This window comes from Ursus americanus, chromosome 17 (assembly GCF_024610735.1).
Source record: "Ursus americanus isolate L20-20 chromosome 17, mUrsAme1.1.p, whole genome shotgun sequence".
NCBI classification, from domain to species: Eukaryota; Metazoa; Chordata; class Mammalia; order Carnivora; family Ursidae; genus Ursus; species Ursus americanus.
In genome coordinates this window covers 11,498,989-11,522,865 of record NC_142143.1, presented here as the reverse complement: position 1 = coordinate 11,522,865, position 23,877 = coordinate 11,498,989, and the positions used below count along the sequence as shown (strand labels likewise).

The 23,877-nt window shown below is 57.4% G+C and overlaps 1 protein-coding gene across 1 annotated transcript in view; it reads right to left on the bottom strand.

Moving 5' to 3' along the window:
* Positions 1-23,877, bottom strand: part of MYH9 (myosin heavy chain 9) — an 89,321-nt gene that overhangs the window by 7,389 nt on the left and 58,055 nt on the right. Inside the window, exons 12-32 of the mRNA XM_045780077.2 lie at positions 22,489-22,641; positions 21,526-21,699; positions 19,660-19,833; positions 17,602-17,716; positions 15,553-15,746; positions 15,098-15,219; positions 14,285-14,354; positions 12,427-12,587; positions 11,421-11,529; positions 10,295-10,426; positions 9,665-9,871; positions 9,079-9,216; positions 7,701-7,824; positions 5,760-5,931; positions 4,762-4,974; positions 4,309-4,453; positions 3,122-3,328; positions 2,825-2,929; positions 2,556-2,708; positions 1,314-1,562; positions 91-303 (exon numbers count right to left, since the gene is read on the bottom strand). Of these exons, the coding sequence (XP_045636033.1) occupies positions 91-303; positions 1,314-1,562; positions 2,556-2,708; positions 2,825-2,929; positions 3,122-3,328; positions 4,309-4,453; positions 4,762-4,974; positions 5,760-5,931; positions 7,701-7,824; positions 9,079-9,216; positions 9,665-9,871; positions 10,295-10,426; positions 11,421-11,529; positions 12,427-12,587; positions 14,285-14,354; positions 15,098-15,219; positions 15,553-15,746; positions 17,602-17,716; positions 19,660-19,833; positions 21,526-21,699; positions 22,489-22,641 (3,330 nt within the window). The remainder of the gene's footprint in view (positions 1-90; positions 304-1,313; positions 1,563-2,555; positions 2,709-2,824; positions 2,930-3,121; positions 3,329-4,308; positions 4,454-4,761; positions 4,975-5,759; positions 5,932-7,700; positions 7,825-9,078; positions 9,217-9,664; positions 9,872-10,294; positions 10,427-11,420; positions 11,530-12,426; positions 12,588-14,284; positions 14,355-15,097; positions 15,220-15,552; positions 15,747-17,601; positions 17,717-19,659; positions 19,834-21,525; positions 21,700-22,488; positions 22,642-23,877) is intronic.

The following is a 23,877-nucleotide window of genomic DNA, read 5'->3' as shown; positions in this document are numbered from 1 at the left end:
CCCGGCCTCGGTGTCCCCTCAGCCCCTAGTCCCTGGGGACATCCCCACGCGGGTCCCCTCCCGGGAGCCAGCTGCCAACTCGGCACTCACACTCTTGCCGACATCGTCCTTGGAGCTCATGAGGTCCTCCATCTCTGTGCGGAACTGTTTATTGAGCCGCTCCAGCTCCGCCTTCTGCTCCATGGCCTCCTCCAGGGCCCGTGCCAGCGACAGCGCCTTGGTCTCCTTCTCCCGGGCCTCTGCCTCAGCCCGGTCACGCTCCTCTGCGTACTTGGCGGAGATGGTCTTCTCCTCGGCCAGCAGCTGGGGGAGAGGTGGTCGCCGTGAGCCTCCTGCCCTCAGGTGGGCAAAGCACCCGGGACCACGAAGAGCAGGCACCAGGCCATCACCTAGGGTACCCGGCGGGCCCCAAGTGGGGTGCACGCCGTCCAGCATATCCTCGTAACCAGACGAGGACAGAGATCACCTCTGCCAGCACGCTGTGAGGTCTGTTTCATTTTCATCATTTGATAATCACGATTCTGTATGTCCCATGGCACCCCTTCCATGAAAACCCAGAGAGAACATTACTCCCTCAGAACCAGGAAAGGCCCGGTTCTCCTGAACAGGAGGACCATGTCAATCTGGCTGCTTAGAGGCACAGACCCACCTGCAGCCCTCATCAAGGATGCCCGTTTACGTTCAAATTCTTGGATATCCACTCTCCGTGTGGGCCCTCCTGGCACCAGACCTCATCTCCCCATCTCCCTCTGCCCCAATAGCTCTTTATTCCCCAGGCCCATTTCTTAAAGGACCAGAAAGTGAACGCTCTAGATTTTGCTGGGCTCTGCTGCAGAAGCAGGGAAGCAGCCGGAGACAGCAGCAAACTGAGGAGCGTGGCAGAATACAACGCACCTTCACCCCCAGCGACAGGGACGGGGCTGCACTTGACCGGTTGTGCAGACCCCTGATGTATTCTATTTTTCTATCCTCCCCACTGTCTGGGTCTCTCTATAAGCTGCCTCAGAGCTTCTGGAATGAGGCAGAGGTATAACACATAAATAAAAATTCTACATCATAGGGGCGCCTGGCTGGCTCAGTGCATAGGACATGTGCCATCTTGACCTCAGGGTTGTGAGTTTGAGCCCCGTGTGGACAGCAAAGAAAACAAAGGAAAAAAAAATCCTACATAAGAGTAAAACTGGTTCATATAGACACTTTGAAAGACGTCAGCAACAGGAAAAGGGACGAGATGCCCTGCCACGAGGGGGACCCTGTGTGCCTGCCCTGCGGCCCTCCCGAGCCCGGTGGTGGGGTGACCCAGAGGCACCCACCTGGTCAAATTTCTTCTGCTTCTTCTCCAGGTTGGAGGCGGTCTGGCGCTGGTGGTCCAGGTCCACGAGCAGGTCGTCCAGCTCCTGCTGCAGCCGCGTCTTCGTCTTCTCCAGCTTGTCGTAGGCGGCCACCTTCTCCTCGTAGCGCTGGCCCAGCCCCTCCAGGTCCTTCTGGAGCTTCCTCTTGGCTTCCTCCGCAGTCTCCAGGCACCCCACGCCATCCTCCATCTTCTTCTTCATGTCCGTCACCTGGGCAGGAGCACAGAGTCAGGGAGACAGCCCTTGCCTGGGGCGTGGCAGCCAGCCTGCAGCCCATGAGCAGAGGCCCAGTCACAGAAACACCCCTCTTCCACTAGGGCGAGAGAAATGGGGTTTCTTCAAGGGGGTCTGCCCAGTGTGTGCAGCCCCGGGGTGGTCTCTCCATCAAGACATACACCAAGCCTCTTGTTTTCCAGACAAGCCCAGAGAGGAGAGCCTTGTTCATCGGCCTCCCGCCAGGGACAAAGTCTGTCTGCTGGAGGCAGGAGCTCAGCAGGTATCCATCCCACAGCGCCTCCTCGCGCCCAGAGACAAAGCTGCCGCTCCGACCCAGACTGGAGCACAGACCACAGGCCCACCCCCAGGAGGTGGTGCAGATCTCCAGGCCTGGCCACTAAGGTCCTAGGATAGGATGCAGAACATGGCTATTCCTGGTCGAGGACCCTTTGATAGTCTAGAACAAGACTATGGCCTCCTTCTTATAACGATGCTTTAACACGCATAAGACACACAAGCTCACAAGCTCACCAAGCAAACCAATACACACGTGTGCTGTTGCGGGTCCTTCTCTAGACTGTGACACAGTAACCCATGTGCTGCTTTGTTAGCATATCAAGTACGAGCTCCTGAAGCGGCGGGAGCATCAGGACATCCACAAAGCCCGTCACAGTTCAGACGCGGTGACATGAGGTTTCCCTCGCACCACACGCACTGCCGCTGGCGTGGCTTATGGCCTACGTGCGTAACAGGAACACACACTACATGTCATCCAGACTGGTGGAAACACAGAAGTGATGTCTCCTCCATCCACGTTTATAGACCCCTGAATCCTTCCCCGGGGACCCTAGTGAGGAGCTCTGGCTGGAGAGGGGCAGGCCTTGGGCTTCCTCTGTCCCCTGTGCAGGCGGGCACCCAGCCGGACACTGCCCAGCCTGCAGAGTCCCCCCAGTTTCCCCGAGTCTCTGGGAGGCGCCGATACCGAACCTGGGCATGGAGGGTGGCGATCTGCTTCTCCAGGTTCCGCTTGGCCTCTTCCTCCTCTTCCAGCTGCTCCTTGAAGGAATTCTTCTCATCCTCCATCTGCTTCAGCTTGGTGCTCAGGCTCAGCTTCTGCCGGTTCTCCTCCTGGAGCAGCTCCTACACCAAGGACAAGGGGGGCGCCAGGGCTCGGGGTCAGACGGGAGCGAGGAGCCGGGAGGACCCAGAGACCCCGTGGATACAAGGGAGGAGCTGGGCCCCGCCGCCATCTTTACCTGTGTGTCCTGCAGCTGGGACTCCAGGGCGGAGAAGTCCTTGGTGAGTTTGCTGGACTTGCTGTCAGACTGGCTGAGGAGACCCGTCACATTGTCCAGCTCAACCTGCACGGGGACAGGAGGGACGAGGACCATGACTGCTCTGGCCCCAGCTCAGCGAAGGGGGGCTAGAGTCACAGGCTGCGCCCCGAAGGCCTCGCTGAGAGAAAGAGCGGGGAGCCCTGGAGATCAGGGCCAAGACCAAGGAGCAGCAGCAGGCACCCTGCGCCCAGGCCCGGGTCCCAGCGGAGGTCTCACCTGCAGCTTGGTGACCTTATCGGCCAGCTCCGTGCGCACGCGCTCTCCCTCAGTGAACTTGACCTGCAGCTCCTGCAGCTGGGCCTCTGCTTTCTTCCGCTTGTGCTCGGAGTCCCCCTTGCCCTGCAGCAGGACCTTCACCTCGTTGGCCAGCTCCCCTCGCTCATTCTCCAGGGTCTGCTTCGCCTTCTCCAGGTTGGCTTTCACCTGCGGGGACGAAAGCCAGGAGGTGGAAAGGGGCGGCTGTGCCCTGGCAGGCGGCTGGGAGAGCCGCCCGGTCCAGATCCGGGATCTGTGCTCTCTGTAACAAGAACGCCGGCAGGCCTGCCCAGGGGATGCGTGCTGCCGAGAGCCCCGGGCCCGGACGCTCAGGCCTGACCTGCACTCCTCACTCAGCCGGACGTGCCATGCGGCACGCGTCCTCACCTCGGAAATGGTCCCCACCTGTGCCTGGCCACGGGGCCACAGGCACGTTCAAGGGGGAGCTGCACAAACTCAAAGGTGTGCTGGGTGAGGAAAAGCTGAAGGGCAAGGGAAGGCTTCACCAGAAGGGGCCCAGATGGACAAGGCGTGCCTCTGAGAATAGCTGACAGGCCGCCACGTGGAAGAGCCTTTGACTTTGTGGGCCGCCACCAAGAGTGGCTTGGTGCTGGGAACCACAGCAGGCAGAGCGTGGTCTTGGGGACCTGCCTGGCCCAGCCACCTACCCGAGACTAGCAGGGTTAACATCCCAAGGCTTCCCATCAAGAATTCAGCTGACCACTTGGGGGTGCTCCAGAGAAAACCCTAGGGCCCTCTGACACTCATCACCAGGCCACTCCAATTCCTGGAGGCTTTCTGCTCTGGCAGGGTCCTGAACGAAATACTAACAACGGTCATTCTTGAACAACTTACTGAGTCTTTATCATTCACATCCTCAACTCCAACTGTCACGGATTTGAGTGAGAGAGACCTATCATTAGCCTCCTCTACAGATGGGGAAACTGAGGCACGGAGGTAGCTACCTGCCCGAGTCACACAGCCGCTTAGGGCTGGAGCCTGGACTCCGAGCCAGGCAGTCGGTACTGGAGCCACTTTGCCCTGCAGGCCTGGCCTGGGGCGGCAGCCAGTCTCTGGGAGGGCCCTCCCCGGCCCGCAGCCCGGCACCACCCACAGTCACTGAGATGGGCCCAGGGAAGAGCGCGCACCCGCTTCGTCTGCTCCAACTGCTCGGCCAGCTCCTCTACAGCCTGTGAGTGCTTCTGCCTCATCTCCTGGATCTGGGCCTCGTGGGTCTTGGCCTCGTCCTCCAGGGTCTTCTTCAGGATGTTCACTTCCTGCTCGCGTTTGGACCTGGAGAGAAGCACCCTCAGGATGGAGGCCAGGGTCCAGGCGTGCTGCCGCCCTGGGCTCTTCTTCCCTGACTGCCGAGAGGCCGGCAAGGGGCACCGGCCGCCCCAGCCCTGCTGCCTCCCTCCTCGGCCGCGGACCCTCCAGCCCAGGCTCACAGACCCACTCTGTGCAGGAATTGGCACCTCGCCCTGGCCTCACCCCAACTCCAAGCCAGCTTCTGCAACAGGCCTCCCGCTCTGCTCCAACCTGGGGAGGACCTGTCCCCACCCCCATCCTCAGTGACTTGGCCGCTGGGCCGCCTGGCACACCTGAGCTCCTGCTGGGCGGCCGTGGAGTCCAGAGTGTCCTCCAGCTCCGTTTTCAGAGCCTCCAGCTCCTCCCCAAGGTCCCGCTTCTGCTTCTCAGCTTTGTTCCTAGAAGCTCGTTCAGATTCCAGGTCCTCCTGGAGCTCGGAAATCTGTGACTCCAGCTCTCGAATCTTCTTTAGGGCCATGTTTTTCTGGGAGGCTTCCTCCTCCACTCTGCCAAAGAGACCAACAACATCAGGAGGAGGCTCTCTCCACCTCAGAGAGCAGAGTGTGCAGAAAAGCCTCCAGCGAGGAGCAGCCGAAGCCACTTCCGAAGTCATAACCATGGCCTTCAGGCGTTCCTCTCTGCAAAAAAGACATCTGAAGCTTCCAGAAGATTTAAAAGCAAAACCAGTTTGAGAACTGAAAAACCCCATAGAAGAGTCACTTCATTTTCCAAACTGAAATTCAGTGCTCTAAACGTAAAAACACAAAACAACTAAATATTAAGTGAAAATTAAAAAGGAAATAAAACGCTACAGTCCATCATTACAACAACTAAGGAAAAATACAAAGGTGCCCCAGATACTCTGGGGGTGAAAATCATGCCAGTGCAGGTTCATTAATTGCAACAAATGTGCCACCCTGGGCTGGGATGTGATAATGGGGGAGGCCATGTGGGGGGAGGTGCAGGGGTGTATGGGAATTCTATGCACCTTCTGCTATTTTACTGTGGATTTAAAACAAAGCTCTTTTTTTTTTTTTTTTTTAAAGCATGCCTATAGCCAGAAAATTTTAAAATGCAAGGAACGAAAGGCCTGTGGTGCTCGGGTGACCTTGCAGATGACTTCTGGGGGATTACAGAGAGACAATAACAAAACAGCTGCATGCATGTCCTCAGGGCATAGGACAGCTCTTGCTGTGCAATGGCTCCAAGAGGACAGCAGCCTGTGGCTCACACAGCAGCAAGTGCCGACAGGGGGCGCTGGCCCCTCCATGAGCTGATGCATGGCTCCTACCTGGCCAAGGCAGCCTGCAGCTCCTCCTCTTTCTTGGCCAGCTGCATCTTGAGCTCAGCGATCTGGGCCTGCAGCTCGGCGATCTGGTCATTGAGGTCGGTGGAGTCCCCTTCCAGCTTCCGACGAGTCTTCTCCAGCTCCTGACGCTGCTTCTCCTCTCTTCGGAGGCGCTCTGAGGAGCAAGCCGGGGGAGACCGACAGAGCCCTCAGTGCTCACAGATTTTTTCCATCTTTGCTTTTTACTCTGACATAAAATACTAAGTTTTTGTCATAAACCATACGTGAGCCTTAAAGAATCACGATACGCACACTCGTACCCAAGGCCTGGATGAAGGAGTGAACATCCCCAAGCCTCCACGTCCAGTGTCACCCCAAACCCTGCTGACCTGCCCCACCAGGGACCTACGCTCCCCTGCACGCTGTGCTCACAGTTCCCTTGTTTTCCTTTAAGGCTGTACCAGGTCGGCCTCCCTAAAAAACAGGTTTAGTTTTCAAGAACCTAAACTGTGTAAGGGAATGTCCTGTATGAATTCTACACACTCGGTACAGTGGGTCAGGGTCCAATGTCTGGCTTTACGATTTCCACTAGGACATCACTCAGGTCACCCCTTCGCCTTCCTGTGTGTCATCTGAGTAACAAGGATAGCAAGACCACCTGCCTCATGAGGGTGTGAGGCTCGTGGGCATTAGTATCCGTGGGCACGCACAACAGCTCCAAGCCCAGAGTCCGCGCTCAGTAAGGGTCAGTGGCTTTTATTCCTTGACTTGCTTTTGTCACTCAATATTGAGACCTTGAGATTTAGCAAGTTAAGTGTCAGTGCGGTTGACCCACGTGACCAGTCCAGTGTTCCGCCCGGTGAACATACCACAGCTTATCTCCCGGTGCTACAACTGACGGGCATGTGTGCCCTCAGAACGATGCTGCTGTGAGCACGCTGGCCCCGAACCCCTTGTGCGTGTGGCCGAGAGCGTTGCGTCGGTTGTAGGCACGTGAAGCTTCAAAGCCACCAGGCAACGCCATACTGTTCAAGGCCACCTACCGGTCTATGTTCCCACCGGCCGTGCATGTGTGTGTGTGTGTGTGTGTGTGTGTGCATGTGCATGTCTGTCTGTCTGTCTTCAGCTCAGGTCATGATCTCAGGGTCCCGGGATCAAGCCCCACATCGGGCTCCCTGCTCTGCAGGGAGCCTGCTTCTTCCTCTCCCTCTAACGCTTCCCCCGCTTGTGCTCTTGCCCTCTCTAAGGAGTCAACAACTTCCCTGGGCACGCTGGGCTGCTCTGAGTCTGAGGCAGCAGCGGTTTCTGGCGTGAGCTCGGAGCCCCCAGCCCCCTCTCCCCTCTCCCCTCTCTGCTATCTACACCTCTCAAGAGGCAGGGGTGAGAAATGCTCAGACACAGACCCGTGTTCCAGCCCGTCCTCCTGCCAGGACACAGGGTGACAAAGGCACAACTGGTCACCTGCCCCGAGTCAAGCAACGGCCTTTTGCAGCATCGGTCCAACCCAGCAGAGCACGCACGGTGCGTCTGTACGTGTGATTTACTGCAGCCCCTGCAGACGCCCGTTCACTGCACCCCTTAGAGGGAAGAGAAACTAAAGCCCACGGAGATTACGGAGAACTGCAAGGTGACCCAGCTGGTAAGCGGCAGAGCTGGGGTCGGACCTGGGACCTCTCGGGAAGCCAATCTTGTGCAACTCATGGCACGTGACAGGAGAGAAATGCCAAAGTGTTCTGAGAGCCCTTCACGTGGGGGAACATCCCTCCCCAGTCCAGCCAGTGCCCGGAGGCCCAGACCCCCACAGGGAGCAGAGCCGTCCCCGAGGTTTTCAGGGCAGTGGCTGGGGGCTGCCTGCACACAGCGAACACGAGACCAGCCTGGTGACCCTGCTCTCGGCAGGACCTGGAGTGGGGATGCCCCGGTTCCTGCCCACCACCCTCTTACCCTCCAGGTCGGTGATCATCGCCTCGTGCTTGTTCTTGAGCTTGGCGAGGCTCTTCGATTTCTCCTCCTCTTCCATGAGGTTGGTGGTAAACTCAGCTATTCTGTCTTCCAGAAGCTTCTTCTCCTGGGGGGGGGGGCGCAAGGGTGGGTCAGAGCTTGAAGTCAGTTGAGCACAGAACACTTTAGCTCTCTTCAAAGTATAACTTGCCCAGAAATTTAGGGTTGAACCAAGGGGAGGACCTTATACACTTGATTCACTAGGATTTTCTGGATCAAAGGGTAATTCTGAAAGGTCACCAGCTGGTGCCTGCTTGGCACAGTTGGTTAAGCGACTGACTCTGGGTTTCGGCTCAGGTCATGATCTTGGGGTCCTGAAATCGAGCCCCAGGTCAGGCTCCATGAGCAGCGGGGAGTCAGCTTGAGATTCTCTCCCTCTGCCCCTCCCACTCATGGTCTCTCTCTCAAATAATCTCCAAAAAAAAAAAACTCACTAGCACCCCTAAATTAGCTGGATAAGCTTCCTTAGTATCTCAAATATGGTGCCTAAGGCCTTCCTGGACCTGCGTCACCCCTTTGGGCTCAACTAAGAAAGGCACCCATGTGGCAGCTAGTATCGGGAAGGGGACTCACACAATTACTCTACCCTCTCTGTGCCTGGCACACGTTCACTGGGTGGGCTGTGACCTCCGCCTTCCTCATGCCCCAAAGCGCCTGGCTGCTCCCCCCACTTCTCACCGCGTCGCCATCACTGGAGTCCTAATCTCAGCGAGTCCCTGACCAGGCTGACCTCACAGTCCCAGTACTAAACAAGCGCCAACACCTAGCACGAGCGACCCAGTCTCCTGTCACAGAGTCCACAGGCTGGCGTCCTGCCACATCAGCCCCCACTCCACACTCGGGACTGAGGAGGGCCTTCTGACCCTGTCTTTCCTTCTCCTGACACGACTCTGGGCTTTTATGTGCTCAATGGCAGACTCTGACAGGGACCCGACTTGGCTCTAAGAGAAACAGCCACTAGCCTGGGGACAGCTGGAGGAGGGCCCCTGCACCTAACACTGAGCCACCACGGTGCCCAAATGCCCCCGGTGACGATGTGCAAAACCCCACAGACGGCTCAGCTACAAGTCTCAGGTATCGGGAGCTTGCAGAGAGCTTTACCGAAAAGAAATGCCAAACCCTGCCCTTGGGCCCCACTCAGCGGTGAGAAACACCCGTTCGAATAGGACGCTGGCACCCGGAGGCCAGGGACACCCAGAAGAGGACCCATGACCAGATGCTGTGACTGCAGGAGAGGGAGGGAGGCAGTAGGCCCGGCGCCTGGCCTGCGCCCAGCCGCCCACTCTCCGCAGCCCGCGCGTCTCAGCGCTCCGGGCCTCACCTTGGCCAGTTTGCAGTTCTGGTCTTCCATGATGATCTGGTCTTCCTCCAGCTTCTTCAGCTTGGCCTCGGTGGTCACCTTCTCCAGCTGCAGCTTCTGGCGGGCGCTCTCCTCCTCCTCCAGCTGCTCCTCTAGTTCCTACCGCGGAGCCAGGGAGACCGTGAGGGGGGTGGGGAAACCACACGGACCCGGCCCAACCCCCCACTTGTGGGGTTCCGTCTTCAAAACTGGGGTACGGAGACAAGGGACCCCGGCCCGATCGTGTGCTCGCTGGTTCCGAGGTGCCTCCTCGCGCAAACTGCCCGCCAAAGGCGTGAGCAGAAGGCAGAGCTGACCGCCCTGGCTCCTTGGACTGACCAAGGGAAATCAGACTTTGGTGCTCCTCTGGCAGTGCTCGCGGAAGTCTGACGCCTGTGAGAGGAACTACTGCCCACACAGAGGAGCTCTCAGAGGACTCCCACGGCCCTGGCGACTTCTGCGTTCTCTCCAGCTCGAAGGGCGCTGCGCCTCGCCGCGCCGTGTCCCCTCCACCCCGTTTCTGGCGGCCAGCCCTGCCCCTTCTCTGGAGGGAGGGAGGGGCCTTTACCTGGATGTTTTGCTGCATTTTCTTCTTCTCTGCCTGCAGGTGCTGGCAGCGCTCCTCCTCCTCCTCCACTCTGGCCTCCAGGTCATGGCAAATCTCTTCGAGCTCCTGCTTCTTGGCGGTCAGGCGGGCCCGGAGCTCCTCGGCCTCAGCACACAGTTCCGTTTCCGCCTGGAGCTGCTCCTGCAGCTGCAGCTTCTCCGCCATGAGCTGCAAAGAGCACACAGGCCACGTGAGCCCCCACAAGCTGCTCAGGCCCCAGCAGCACGGAGGCTCTCGTGCTCAGGCTTCCGTGGGGAGGAGACCGTGCCCACCCAAGAAGTTCCCGTCTCGAGGGCGCTGAGGCTCCCAGACACTTCCCACCACTAGCCCGTGAGCTATGCACTGACATCCCCAGGACACAGGCTCAGGGACGTTCACCCAACACTCACGAGCTGTCCGTCCCAACGGGGGGCCTCCCTACATCACAGCCTCCCTACATCACAAAACCCAGAAGGGGTCTGGGTCTGTTTACAGTGACAGCAAAAGGTCTCCTTCACCTCCAAACAACACGCCCCGCCCACTGGTGGCCAGCAGGTGGCAGCACCAGGAGTGGCCGCCCCGACTACCTAGGCCGAGCCTGCAGACACCGACCTGGGACTGGAGTGTCTCCATCTCCGTGAGCCTGTTCTCTGCGGCCAGCTGCTTCTCCCGGACCTTCACCAGCTCCTCCTCCTTGGCCATCATCTCCTCCTCCTGCCGGCTCACCTGCAGCAGCGGCTTGACCTGGAAGAGATGGGAGGTAGAGGTGTTCGGCTGAGGATGCCTGTCCGGGCCCTCACCTGTGCCCAGTGCGAGCTCACGGGAGTGACGGGCAACTGGACAAGCTGTGGGGAGGAGGCGTGAGCACAGACCATCTTTCTGGAAATCGATTCGGGGCTGGTGCCACAGGCCTCTGACCCGGTAAGTACAGGTCAGGGAAACCACCCCCGTGTGTGTGAAGATGTGGACAGCAAGTTTACAACAGTGAAAAACCAGGAACGAGAGAAAGAAACACCACGGGAAAAGGAGCCAGATAAAATAGGAAATGTCTCCAGGGAATAACATGCTGACTTTTAAAACAAATGATGCTCGTGAAGGAATTTTAAATGGAAAATGGGAAACACAAGACTGTTTATGCAAGTCGGAGCTCTGCTAGTAAGAATGCCTATGGTTTACAGAGCGGAGATTTAAAGAGAGTAAAAAAAAGACGGAATAAACACTGAAACATCTCGACACGGACGCTGGCTCGGGGCTGAAGGGATCACGTGCGACCTTTTGTTTTCTTCTTTATGTTGTCAGTCAACTTTTTGCAACTGCCACAAATTAGTTATTACAAACAAAAGCAGCCTGAATGACTTTCACGATGAAGGGACTTTTCTTTTTTTTAGAAAGCTAAGGAGGGGAAGGCCCGTCCAGCTGTGTACGTTCCGACCCACCGCCCTGAGGCTGCCTGGGAGCACAGCGCCCCCAGCACATTGTTGGGAGGGGCCCAGCAGCCAGGGCGTCACACGGATGGGAGCTGCTCTGAGCCCGACGGCAGGCTGAAGCCGTCCACGCCAGACACGTGCCAGGCACGCACGCTCTGGACCCCGCAGGGCAGGCCCAGCCCGGGCTCACGTGGGCAGGCTCACGCCGCTCCCAGGGCCCCGAGGCCCGCACAGAGGCCTGTGTGGGGCCTGCCTGTCCCCGTGCCACAGGGGAGGCCGGCAGGGCGCGCGAGGCCCCGTCCGGAACCCACCTTGGTGAAGAGCCTCCACCATTGCCAGTTCCGCAGCTTGAGGTAGGCGGCGCAGTTCCTCTGCAGCACCTTCATGGCCGTCAGCTGCTGCTGCCGCTTGGCGAAGGCCCTGGGGACAGGGGCCCAGTCAGGGCAGGGGGCCGCACACCTCCAGCGGTCGGGAGGCTTTTCCGGGGGAGTCGACCCCGCCCCGCCTGAGATGCCGCAAGACACAAGTGCAGGGAAGGAGCCTGGCCTCGGGGTGGAGTCCGGGGGGTGACCCCGCAGAGGGTGACTGACAAGGACCTAGGTCACCAGGCCACCCTCTTTCGCCAAGAGGCAAGTGAGTTCACGGGGTGAGAGCCCCTTGTAAACTAACTAGATCTGTGTCTGGTGTGACCGCCGGCCACTCAGCAGACGTGCTGACTTCAGCTTCCCACCCTGCTGCCACCCGCCATCGGGGGGCCTTTGATTGGCGGGAAAACGTCAGCAGCCGATGTCCTGCAACGGTGGGCTTAACGTGTCAACTTAAGGGGCTTTGGGATACACGGAGGCTCCGTTTGTCCAAACACCACAAAGCCATGCTCTGTCTCCCAGGGCTCCCAGCTCACACTGGAACATACGGCCCCAAGCACAGACATCGGGGTTCCGGAGACCAACGTGCAGCCGCCGCACCCACTGCCCTGCAGCAGGTGAGCCCCACTCTCAGAGGAACTGCGCTGGACTCAAGGATGATCTCCTGAGGAGACCAGGGAACTCTGGGCATCGTCCCCACACGAGGGACACGGTGAGGAATACTGGTAAGCAGAACTGTTCGGGGCAGGCGAATCAGGCCCAGAGTCACCCTCTTCCCAGCTGGTCACTTTAAACCTCAGGCAGAAATCCAGAAAGCAGGGGGCATGGAGCTCCACACCTGGGCGTCCCTCAGACTGACGCCAGATCGGCATCAGTGCCCATGCAGCAGGAAAGCTGGGAAGGGCCTGAGCACCGGCAGGCTGGGCAGAGGCGGGCCCCTCCAAGAACTCACTTCCTGGCCAGGTAGCCCCTGCAGCAGGCCTGGAACCCGATGATGACATCCGTGATCTTCAGGTCCCGCTCCTCCTCCAGGTGGGCCAGCACACCAGCCCGGAAGAAGACCTTGCTCTGGCCGATGCGGTACAGGTTGCTATCCAGCTCCAAGGCTTTGATCTAGATGGGAGCAGAGCAGGACACTGACCCTGTGCCACCATGGGGCCCTCGGAACAACGCTGGGAGCCAGCAGTCTGTCCCAGAGAGGCTATCCACCAGCAGCTGTTTCTCTGCTGGGCAGCCCGTCCCCCGGAACCAGAGACAGCGGGGCTCAGAGGATGCTGGGAGGGGCAGGTGGCTTCCCGCACAGGGCAGGTGACATACCAGACAACTGAAAAACACAGAACCCCGACATCAAAGGGATCTCAGGGTCTTCCCCCCTTCTACCTCCCACCTCCATGCACTGCCATTACGGTCTACCAATGCCCAGCTGGGCCACCCTCAAACCAGAGGGGGCTACGCGTCATCGTTGTCACCAAGACTAGGACACGCTCTGGTTCAGGCCAAGCCCAGACCAAATGCTAATTAGGTGACCCAGGGCTTTAACCTCTATGAGCCCCTGCTTCCTCAGCTGGAAAATGGAAATAATGCTTTCTTTCGTTAGAAGAGAAGTGAAGAAATCAAGCAATAGTGCCTCGTCCCCAGTATGGCCGTGAGATCTGAACGGGAAAGCACAGAGCTCAGCACAGGGCCACCCGCACTGTGGACAGAACAGAATGAGTGCCCATTACCATCCCTGAGCAGTCTGCGTACAATGCAGGGCTCTCTTGTTAACCCACCGGGGGAAGGGTCTGCCTGTCTGCCTGTCGGGAGACACAGATTTAGAACAAGCTCTGAAAGTCAAAGCCTGGAACAGGAGAAGTGGGATCCGAGCGAGCTTCGGGGCCCCCAAATGGCCCCGGTCATCCTGGAGAGGCCCTGGGAGAAGACTGGAGAGGAGCCAGCATGGGCATCTTCCCTCCCTGCCCCACCCCTAACCTGGACAGCCACTAACCAAGTCTCCTGGACAGAGGGTGGCCCACACACCCTCCCTGGTCACACCCTCTTTCCCACCAGCTGGTGAGCGCTGGACAGCAGGGAGCGGCCTCCTCCCTCCCATCCCCACCTCCCTATCACCTAACGCAGAGCTTCCCACATAGGACATGTCTGCTTCCTTCTTCCCGCTTCTCTTTCTGACAACCCCCCAGCCCACCCTCTCTCCTCTTTGGAAAGAATGCAGAGGAAAGACAACAGGAGGCAGGGGCCGCTCACCCCTGGGAGGAACACGACACCTATACGGTAGGGAACAGGACGGGGGAATCCGGCCCCAGCTTGGCCACCGAGCCACCAGGGGCTGCCATTCATTCTAGCAGAGTTCAGAGAGCCCGCTGCATGTCAGGCACTGCTCGAAGGGCTGAGAGGAAATGTCCAGAAGCACACACTGCGGGGGCTTGGGGCCGTGCTCCGGGCAGCTGCCCTGGTGGGGAACTGCCCCCTGCCAACCACACTGGGCATGACAATCCAAGGAGACACAGGCAAGAAAGCACGAGAACATGCCCCAAAGGGAGGGAGCAGCTCCCGTCAGAAGCCTGCTGGGGCCGCAGTGTCAGTCTCCACACCGCCCCCGTCCCGCACGCCATCCCTGACCATCCCAGGGCCAAGACGGCTGCTGCACGGGGCGTCCGGCAGAATCAGGACTGGAGCAACGGCAGGACAACAACGTACAGGCGTCATCCAGTGAAAAGGGCCGTGTCCAGGCACACGGGTGCTGGCCATGCACGTGCACCCGCCAAAGGGCCACCCCCTCCGTGGGAGCCAGAGTGGGCAGTTCTACTCACCATGAGCACACACGCCTGCTTCCCATCCATGAAGCCCTTCGGAATGGAATTTGGTGTGAGGATCTCGTATCTGAGGAAGAAAGAGAAGGCTGGTCAGTCTAGCCCCTTGCTCGGATTCCCCGCGGCCTGGGATGCATGGCTTCCTACAGGACAGCACACGCAGGACTCCCTTCACGGCGTCTCCCAAGGAAGGCAGACATTCAGCAAATCCCACCCTGCTCTTTCCTTAGGCTCAGCGACCCAGAAAGCCTTCACGCGTTCTAGAAAGTGGATGGAAAGTCACACTGGACTGTTTCAGTCAAAGACGAGCTTTAGGCTGGGCTCACCAACTGCTAACGGCCCGGTGTCCGCATCTGCCCCTTTCCCCCGAGGCGCTGCAGGGGCCTCTAACAAGTGGGATGGTCCCGGAAACAGGGGGCTGCATCACGCCAGTAACCGGCCCTGAGCGTAGCCCTTACACACATAGGACCCTATGGTTGATGTCCCACTCGGTCGTCCCCACATGCAGCAAGAAGCCCCAGAGCTCTGGGACCTCCGTTTCTACAAAGTTCCTCGAACACCCAGGTCTCTGGCTGATTCCTCTTTAACTTCCCTTCCGAGATCCTCTAACAGTAGCAAGCAGTGCCAGGCCACCCAGTCACTAGCGGTGACAGCCAGCAAGGTAACAAGACCGGGAAACCCCCTTCTCATACAGAGGGTGGCACAGAGATGAACAGGAGGAGCCGGCCAGACCTCAGCCCTACGGGGATGAGGAAACTGCTCCTGGCCCACGCGGCCCGCCGCAGGAGGGGGAGGCTCCCGGCCGCGGCTCACCTCTGCCGGAACTCCTGGAAGACCACTCTGTTGGGGAAGCCCTGGCGGCAGATCCGGATGCCCTCCAGGACCCCGTTGCAGCGCAGCTGGTCCAGCACGAGGTGGGGATCCAGTTTGCCAGCCTGGAGAAAGAAACACACGCGTGTGGTCTTGAGTCGCTACCTGGCGTGGCCAGAGAAAGGCAGGGCAGGCCCCTCGTGGCTCAACGGAGTACACACCCCCAGGAGTGGGAGTCCCAGCAGCCCACAGGTACCCAGTCCGGGTCCGGGAAAGGCTCCAGGGAGCCAGACACCCAGCAGGCAGGCCGGCCGCAACTGCAGCCTGTCTGCTCAGGGTGCCTTGTGCGGTGCCACGGCAGGTCTCTGCTGAGGCTCTCAGTGGGGGGGGGGGAGGGGGGGGGGAGGAAGAGACACCACTTCTGCTCAGGGAGACAGACAGGGGCCCAGCACCCGCACCTTCTTCTCGTGGTTGGGGATGATGCAGCGGACGAAGTTGGGGTTGGTGTTCCTCAGTGTGGCCATCAGCTTGGCCAGCTGCTCCTTGTAGAGCTGGCCCACGGTCCGGAACATGCCCTTCCGCGTCTTGAAGGCCCCGGGCAGCGCCGTTTCCGACATGCCGGCCACCTGGTCCAGGCCGATGATGCGGTCCACTGCAGAGATCACCCAAAAAGCACATGAATGCCCAGTGGTCCTGGGTGGGGGGGGGGTGGAGGGACAGGAGAGACAGACACCGGGACAGGAGGAGGAGAGACTACAGAACAGCGAGACCGTTTCTACACAGAATCTACACAGAGGGCTAAGGTCAACTCCAAACGTTTAGCAAACTTGACTTTGTGAACAGGAGGCAGGAAAGGGTTTGGAAAGCCTGCAAAGCCACGGGCGGGGGGTGGTGGGAGCGGTCCAATGGCTAACCCCACATTCCTATCACCCATCTTCAGCACACTGGACAAGCTCCTATTCCCAGAGAGATGTAATAAAGCTGCAACAGGATCTCAGAATGGCGAGCCTGGTGACGTCACTAGGCTGCCTCTAACGAGGTGTTAACACTTGACCTACAAAATCCTGTTGTTTCATAGTCCCACTAAAAAAAAAAAAAAAAAAAAAAACAGTATTCTGAAATCACACTGACCTCTACCTAAGGGCACAGAGCTGGGAGTTAGAAAGTAGGAGCTGTAAAGCTACCTGCCACAGTTATTAGGACTCGACGATTCCTGCATTGTCTGGAGGCCTGCGCAGAGCCCTCTAAACCAGGGGCCTAGAGCAGCACACGGCATGAGGAGCAGAGAGGTCACAAGAAGTGTGCGTGCAGACCCCTTCCTGCTCCTGTGTCTCACTGGGTCTCCTAGCTCTCAAACACCCTCCCGGGAGGTAGCCCTCGGCACCGTGGCGCATGCCCAGAGCAAAGAAGGAACCGCTTCCTCCGACGTGAACGCAAAGAACAAGCAAGCCCAACCACAGCGGCTGGGGGCCGGAGGGCCGTTTTAAGCAAGACCCAGTATTAGAAGCCTTCGGCTGCTGGATGTAAAAGCTAAGGGCTCTGTGATGAAGTCTGCTTCCTATTCTTTTGTGGCCAGACCTCTAGGATTTATGTGAAAATAGAAAAAAGAACAGGTGCTCAAGACAGGAGCCAGGAGCGAGGATAGACCCGTTGAACCAGTCAATTAAACCGGGAGGCCTTTCTGACCTCACGCACCCAGGGCCCATTTCACTGGCTACCGAAGGCTTCCAGGGAGTGGGCGGCTTGTGAAGACCACTCAGGTTGCCCAGAGGAAGGGTGAATGTGCCCCATGATAACCAGCCGTTTGCATCCTGCCCCTGGAGGCTCGGCCCAGAAGGAGCAGGCCCCTGCTGAGCGCGCTGAACGAAAGCACAAAGACTATCCTCGCTTTCGGGTGCACGCACACACAGCAGGGCGCACGACTCCTCGACCTCGTGCTGAGACACCCGTAGCCACTCAAGCAGCAAGATGGCGTTGAGGGGCAGCTCTGAGGAGGGTATGAATTTTTAGGCTGGAGTTTCCCCCCCACCCCCCATTTCAAGATGCAGATGGACAGCCTGCCCACAAGCCAGGGGCAGACCGGGGAAAGGGACAGGCAGGCAGGCAGGAAGAGCCACGGGATCAGAACACTCAGCAGAAGCGCACCTCACGCAGCCCTGCAAGCAGCACACACGAGGGCCAGCACTCAGGGTGGCCAGTCACCTGGTTCTAGGTGGAGAATGGGAAAGCGGTGATAGAAATAGGCTCTCTGAGTGCTCTCCATCTCTGCAACAGAGAGGTTAAAGCAAAACCAGGCAGAGGAAAGGAGGAACCGACAGAAGCAAGGAAAGAGAACTCCAGAGCCACGGAGAGGTGGAACCGCAGGACGGGAAACCTGCGGGCCAAGGTTCTGGGCCGCCATGACATTCCCACGGGTGCAGGTCCGGCCCTGGTCCCGGGACCGCAGGAAAGGCGGGAAGAGGCCGGCCATGGCCAGGGGAGGCAGGGGGTGGGGGCAAAGGGCGTACCATCCTTCCAGAGCTCTGAGACGAACTTGTCGGAGGACTGGTGCAGAAGCGTGGCGATATTGTCATTCAGGGGGTCCATGTTCTTCATCAGCCACTCGTCCGCCTTGTAGTCAACCTGCGAGAGTCAGGGGCCGGAGTCACAGGCTGCTCTGGGGACACAAGCTCTGACAAGCGCCCCGAAAACCAGCTGACCCCACGGGCACCAACACCCCTGGAGCTGGTATGTCCTGCCCCAAGAAAGAAATGAGCGAGGAGGGCAGCAGGGGGGGAACGTTCTCGGCGGTGGGACGTGGAACAGCGAAAAACTACCCACGACACCGATATCCAGCAATGGGGGGCTGCCTGAGAAATTTAGGTTGTGGTGATAAAATATCCTGTTTTTAATTTTTTTTAAGGTAATATAAACATAAAGAAAAAAAAATCCTGGCAGGACATAACCAAAATGTTATAGTATTTCTTTTAGTAACGGGGCAAGGATTTTGGCTTTATCTTTTCAGGATGCCCAAGTTTTCTCAGAGCTTGTATTATTATTTTCTGAAATATGTTCTTCATGAGTCATCCATTGCACTTTCACTGCAAAGACCCCAGAACGATCTGGAGCGCAGGCCACCTTGGCCTCCCTCTTCCTAACCCACAGCACGGCTCAGAGGTGACCGCTGTTCTGGGGCCCCTTCTGGAAGTGCTCCCACAGGTGTGCTGCTGTCAGCGACGACGTGTGTGATGCTTGCTTCTTGCTACCTCCAGGGAGGCGATGAAGCCCCAGACACCACATCCCTGGCCATCTGGCTGCCTGGGCACAGCCAGCATGCTTGCCCCCGCCCCCAGGCGTGGACACACGTGGCCAGTTCCACCGTTCAGGCTCACACCGATGGGCTTTCCGGCATGGCTGGTTTTTTGCAATATGAATAATACTGCAATAAAAGCCCCATGAGCAGCTCTGCAAGTGCATTTCTAACACACAGAGAAGTGGAAATGCGGCTCAGGGATGTTGCCTTAGGTAACTATAGAAACGGGGTTGGTTGTTTCAGGGGTTTGTTTTTTTTTAATGGGTGTTTTCAAAGCCAAGAGCCGTGTGCTTCAGCACCAGCAGGAACCAGACGAGCTCCGTGGGAGAGGCTGGGCTGCATGGGGGCCGCGTGCAGGAGCAGTGGGCGGGGACCAGGGCGGGGACCAGGTGTGGCTCAGAGCGGGCCCGTGACAGCTCGTGGCTCACCTAGCCTGACTCCTCGCATATTCTGGCGCAACTGTTAGGAGCTTCAAGCAAGGAACACAGAACTTGCTGAAACCAGCTTTATTCTAAGTACAGATCTCTGAGGACTCGGGACACCCCTCTTCAGTTCGAGATGAGGGCAGTTTTGCCATTCTGTGGCTGGGCAGCCTCGGCCATTAACAAAGCTGTCACCCACTGTCATGGCTCCCCACCAGGCCACTATGCCCACCCCATGTCTGGCGATGTGTAGAGACCTTTTTGTCACATCTAGGGAGAGTGCTACTGACCTCTGGTGGGTAGAAGCCAGGAGTGCAGCTAGACATTCCCCAATGAGCACAACAGTTGGGAACACCGCAGACGGCGCGGCCGGCGACGACAGGTGTGCAGGGCCCGAGTGGCCGCGCCTAGAGCACTGACCTGCGCCAAGCACCGGGCCGCACGAGCTCACTGAATACACGTAACGCTGCACGGCGGTGCTTACTGGTTTTCCAGATGAGGTGACGGAGGCTCAGAGAGGTTAATTGGCCCCAAGTCACACCACTTAGGGGTGGCAGGGTTCTAATTCAAACCCCAGCATCTGCCTTTAGCACAGATCTCCCTTCCACACCCAGAAAATGCACCTAATGACAAGACCCCCGAGACTGCTGCGAGCCCCTCGTACAATATCGCACAGGACGGGGCTCTCGCAAGGCAGGAGAGCCGCGTGGATGCTGATTCCTGCCACGGGGCACCCCGCTGGATGAGTCACGAGACAGGCACTGTCCCCTGCCCCGCCCCCAGGGCTGCCCAGCTCCTCTGTCATCCCCACCTCCCTGGAGGAGGACCAGCCGTGCATGTGCTCGCCTCACCTTGCCTGCATAGTGGATGATGCAGAAATCAGCTTTGTCCTTCAGCTGCTTGGGCTTCTGGAACTTGGGGTGGGTGCCCTGTTCCTGTACCACCTTCTCTACGAAGCTCTTGTCGGTGGCTTTGGGGAACCAGCACTCCTCGTCCAGCAGGGCCAGGATGCCAGGGGGCCCTGCCTGGGAAAAACACAGCAACACACAGGTGAGTAGGACCTGGAGGCCCACCCCACCCCTGCCCTCACAAGAAGCCGGAGGTCAGGACTGAGAACCCGCAGAATCAGCAGAGGGTGGGCGGCACTTGTCCCCATAGAGGGCATAAAAAGAAGCATTAGCAGAACTCAACTCAAGAATTCTAGTCTAGGGGCACAGTCATTAAGCATCTGCCTTCGGCTCAGGGCATGATCCCAGCGTCCTGGGATCGAGCCCCGCATCAGGCTCCCTGCTCCACTGGGAAGTCTACATCTTCCTCTCCCACTCCCCCTGCTTGTGTTCCCTCTCTCACTGGCTGTCTGTCAAATAAATAAATAAAATCTTTAAAAAAAAAAAAAAAGAAGAAGAAGAACAACAACAACAACAACTCTAGTCTAGGGGCACCTGGCTGGCTCAGTGGGTAGGGCATATGACTCTTGACCTCAGGGTCATGGGTTCGAGCCCCACCTTGGACATAGAGCCCACTTAAAAATACATATATAAATAAGGTTCTAATTTAAAAAGAAACTTATGAGGTCTGGGTGTGGCTGACACACTTTAACCAGATGATCCATCACGGAGTTTCAAAAGCTTAGTGCCCCGGAAATCACCTGGTAGGTTTGATGGGTGTGTGCCAGGGCCCACACGCCCGGGGGGCTGCCCTCAACAGGCACCTTCCCTCCTTGGAGCAACTCTGAGACACCTCCCCCCATGCTGTGTCTGCACCACGATGTGGTAAGATGTGAGACATGGGGCAAGTCCTCCGAGGAAGCCCCCGGAGCCCCAGCAGCACACTGAATTGATAAGAAGAGATTGAAACGCTGTGGAGCCTGGTGCCCGGCCGACAAGACTCAAAGCCGGATGGGATCTTACTCACTGGAAAACTCAACTGATTTAAGAAAAACTCATCACGAAAGTCAAGTGCTTCACGTTAGGATCATGAATCGTTTCAACCCCTGCCCCCGCCTCAACGAACACTTCCAAGTGCACCAGCTCCCTCTGAGATCTTCCAGCTAACTGGCATTTCGGTGTAACTCTGGCTGTACCCATTTTCAGCAGCTCAGCACTCTGGAAGATGTGAGTTCAGTGCTTTAACTCAATCGAGAGAGAACCCAGAACAAGAAACCGCTCAGGCTCCATGAAGGAGCACATCCTGTCCAACCTAAAACCCAAGCAGGTGACCCAGCCGCACCTGCAAAAGCTTTCGTGACGAAATGAGGGGAAAGGGGAGGGCTCTCCGGCTACCACCGCCCACCAACAGCCAACGCTGTGGGACGGAAGCTCTGGCGCCGAGTTAGTCCTAAAGGCGGGCAGACTCGGCTCCTGTACTGGGAACAGCACTTAACACCCTGGCTCTGCCCAAGGCCACGCCGCAGCAAAAGCACCTGGGGACAGGATGTTCTAACATAAAAGCAGCCTGTTTCTTTAAGACAAAGAAAGCCTTATCGAGCCCACCCCTCAGGTAAACACTGGGTGGTCTTCTGGGACTGAAGACAGGATACCTGGGCACCAGCCACAGCCCCACCTGGTTGGCAGCTGGGCGAGTCCCCCAGGCACCAGATCTGAGCCCAAGGGCCTATTCCTGCAGCTGGCATTGACAGGGAGAGGAACCAGACGCATGCCCCCCTGAGGGGACAAGTGACAAGCCAGGTGTGAGGTCAGAACAGGTCTGGCACTTACTGGCTTCTCGATGAGGTCGATGCAGGGCTGCAGGTCGAGGCCGAAGTCAATGAAGTTCCACTCGATGCCCTCGCGCTGGTACTCCTCCTGCTCCAGGATGAACATGGTGTGGTTGAAGAGCTGCTGCAGCTTCTCGTTGGTGTAGTTGATGCACAGCTGCTCGAAGGAGTTCAGCTGCAGGGAGAGAGCGCTGCGTCAGAGGGTGCCCACCCTCCCGCCACGAAGCCGCGGCTCCTCGGGGAGGAGTGGGACGGGTGTTCAGGATGGACCTCCTTGGGCAGCTCGGTGCTGGCCCCCGGGGAGCCCAGAAGAGCAGGCGTCTTCCCTTAATCAAACCCAGAGCAGGAGTTCCTCACTTCCTGGGGCCCATGGATCTTTCTAGAAGTTTGGGAAGGCCTCTTTCAGAACAAAGTTTGAAAGTGAATAAAACAGATCGACTAATTACAAAGGAAAAAAGTTACATTGAAATGTAATTCTCAAAATACTGTGCCATACGAATACATGGTGCTTTATTATTAATAAACGAAGCTGTGGGCTTCGTGACTTCCAGGAGTTTGAGGTAGATGAGCGCAAAGGACGTCTGAGTTCAGGACCTCTCTGGATCCTTCCATGGACCCCAGGTTAAGAACGCCTGATCTACTGCAAGTATCACTTTTCCAGCCAGACCTGTCTTCACAGGCAGAGAGCATCTTGTCCAACCCTCAATAAATAGTCGCTGGAAGAGTAAAGCTCAGAAAGCACCTGCCCGTGAAGGCTCCCAGGACACCTGCTAGAAGGTCCTGTTCTCTCTAGCTCTACCGGTTGGGAACAGGAGTGCTTGCTGGAGCTTAAAACACGCCCAACTGATGTGTCCTGTCTCCACGCAAGCGAGGAGCTGGCCCACTCAGAATGCCATGGGACCACAGGAAAGAAGATTCCTCGGCCAGGGAGAAGGGGCCAAGAGAGCACAAGTGAGGAGCTCACATCGAAGATCTCGAAGCCAGCGATGTCCAGGATGCCGATGAAAGAGGCGCCCTGCCTCTTGGTCTTGTCCAGAGCCTTGTTGATCCGCAGCACCAGCCAGCGGAACATTCGCTCATAGGTGGCCTTGGCCAAAGCCTCGATGGCAAAGTCAGCCTGGGGTGGGGGAAGGGAGGGGACACACCCAGGGAGACAGAAGGTCAGATACAAGGAACGTTTAAATCTTATAACCCTTTGCTCCAGTCACTCCACCTTCGCCCGCCCCCCCAACCCCCGCCCCGAGACAGCCCTAAGGATAGAAGAAAAAGCTTTGCACACAAATACGGTCATTGCAATGTTATTTATAATGACCCAAATTTGCAACAACTTAGATGCCCGACAACACAGGCATAGCATGAAGTACTTAGACATTTACAAAACCTTAAGATAAAAAGGGACACACTGAGGTATCTACAGAAAAAATGATAAGACGTTTGAGGTTTCCTTCAAATAATGCATGTGGGAGGTGGGGGCATAAGATTAATGATGAGCCAAGACTGGCCGGGAATCAGGAACCCTTGAAGCTGCCCGTGCAACCGGCATATGGGGCTCATTACACTATCCTATTTTGCAAATGCTGGAGCAGTTCCACAATAAAAACCCAGGGTGACAACTAAGTTTTAGAAAGAAAAAGCCTTAGGGCGCCTGGGTGGCTCAGCTGGTTGAGTATTCGACCCTTGATCTCAGCTCAGGCCTTGATCTCAGCGTTGAGTTCAAACCCCGCGTTGGGCTCCAGGCTGGCATGGAGCCTACTTCAAATAACTAACTAACTAACTAACTAACTAAATAAATAAATAAATAAATAAAAATGTTTTAAACACAAACAAAAAACCTTGCAGGAAATAAAGAGCCACCCAATATCTGTCACTGGCCAGGACTGTGACCATTTTGTTTCTTTTTCTAGATTTTTCTCTATTTTCTGAATCCTAAGTGTTCATATAGTAGTTTCATACTGGAAAAAATAAAGGTTCTTTAATTATTAGGGAAATGAACAGTTGGTAATAATTATGCACGCTGTCTTTTGAAAACAATGCTCTTGGTCGTGGTAGGACGGCTCCGCAGGGCGTCGCCCACAGGCCCATGGGCCCACAGCCACCAGTGTGGGGTACCGTGGACGGCACCCCTAGGAAAAAGAACTCATCGATGTGAACTTCAAAGTATTTTTGAGAGGTGGGAGTACAGCACCTTAAAAACGCCCACCACTAGGGGCAACAGAGGGGTCTGGCTGGGGAAGGACCCCAGCTCCCGGGGGAGGCAGGCACACTCATGAGGCACAGCCGAGGGAAGATGCCACTGTCTCTCACCACGCACGAGACAGCAGGTGGTGGAGAGACAGCCGCTCGGCACGGGCTT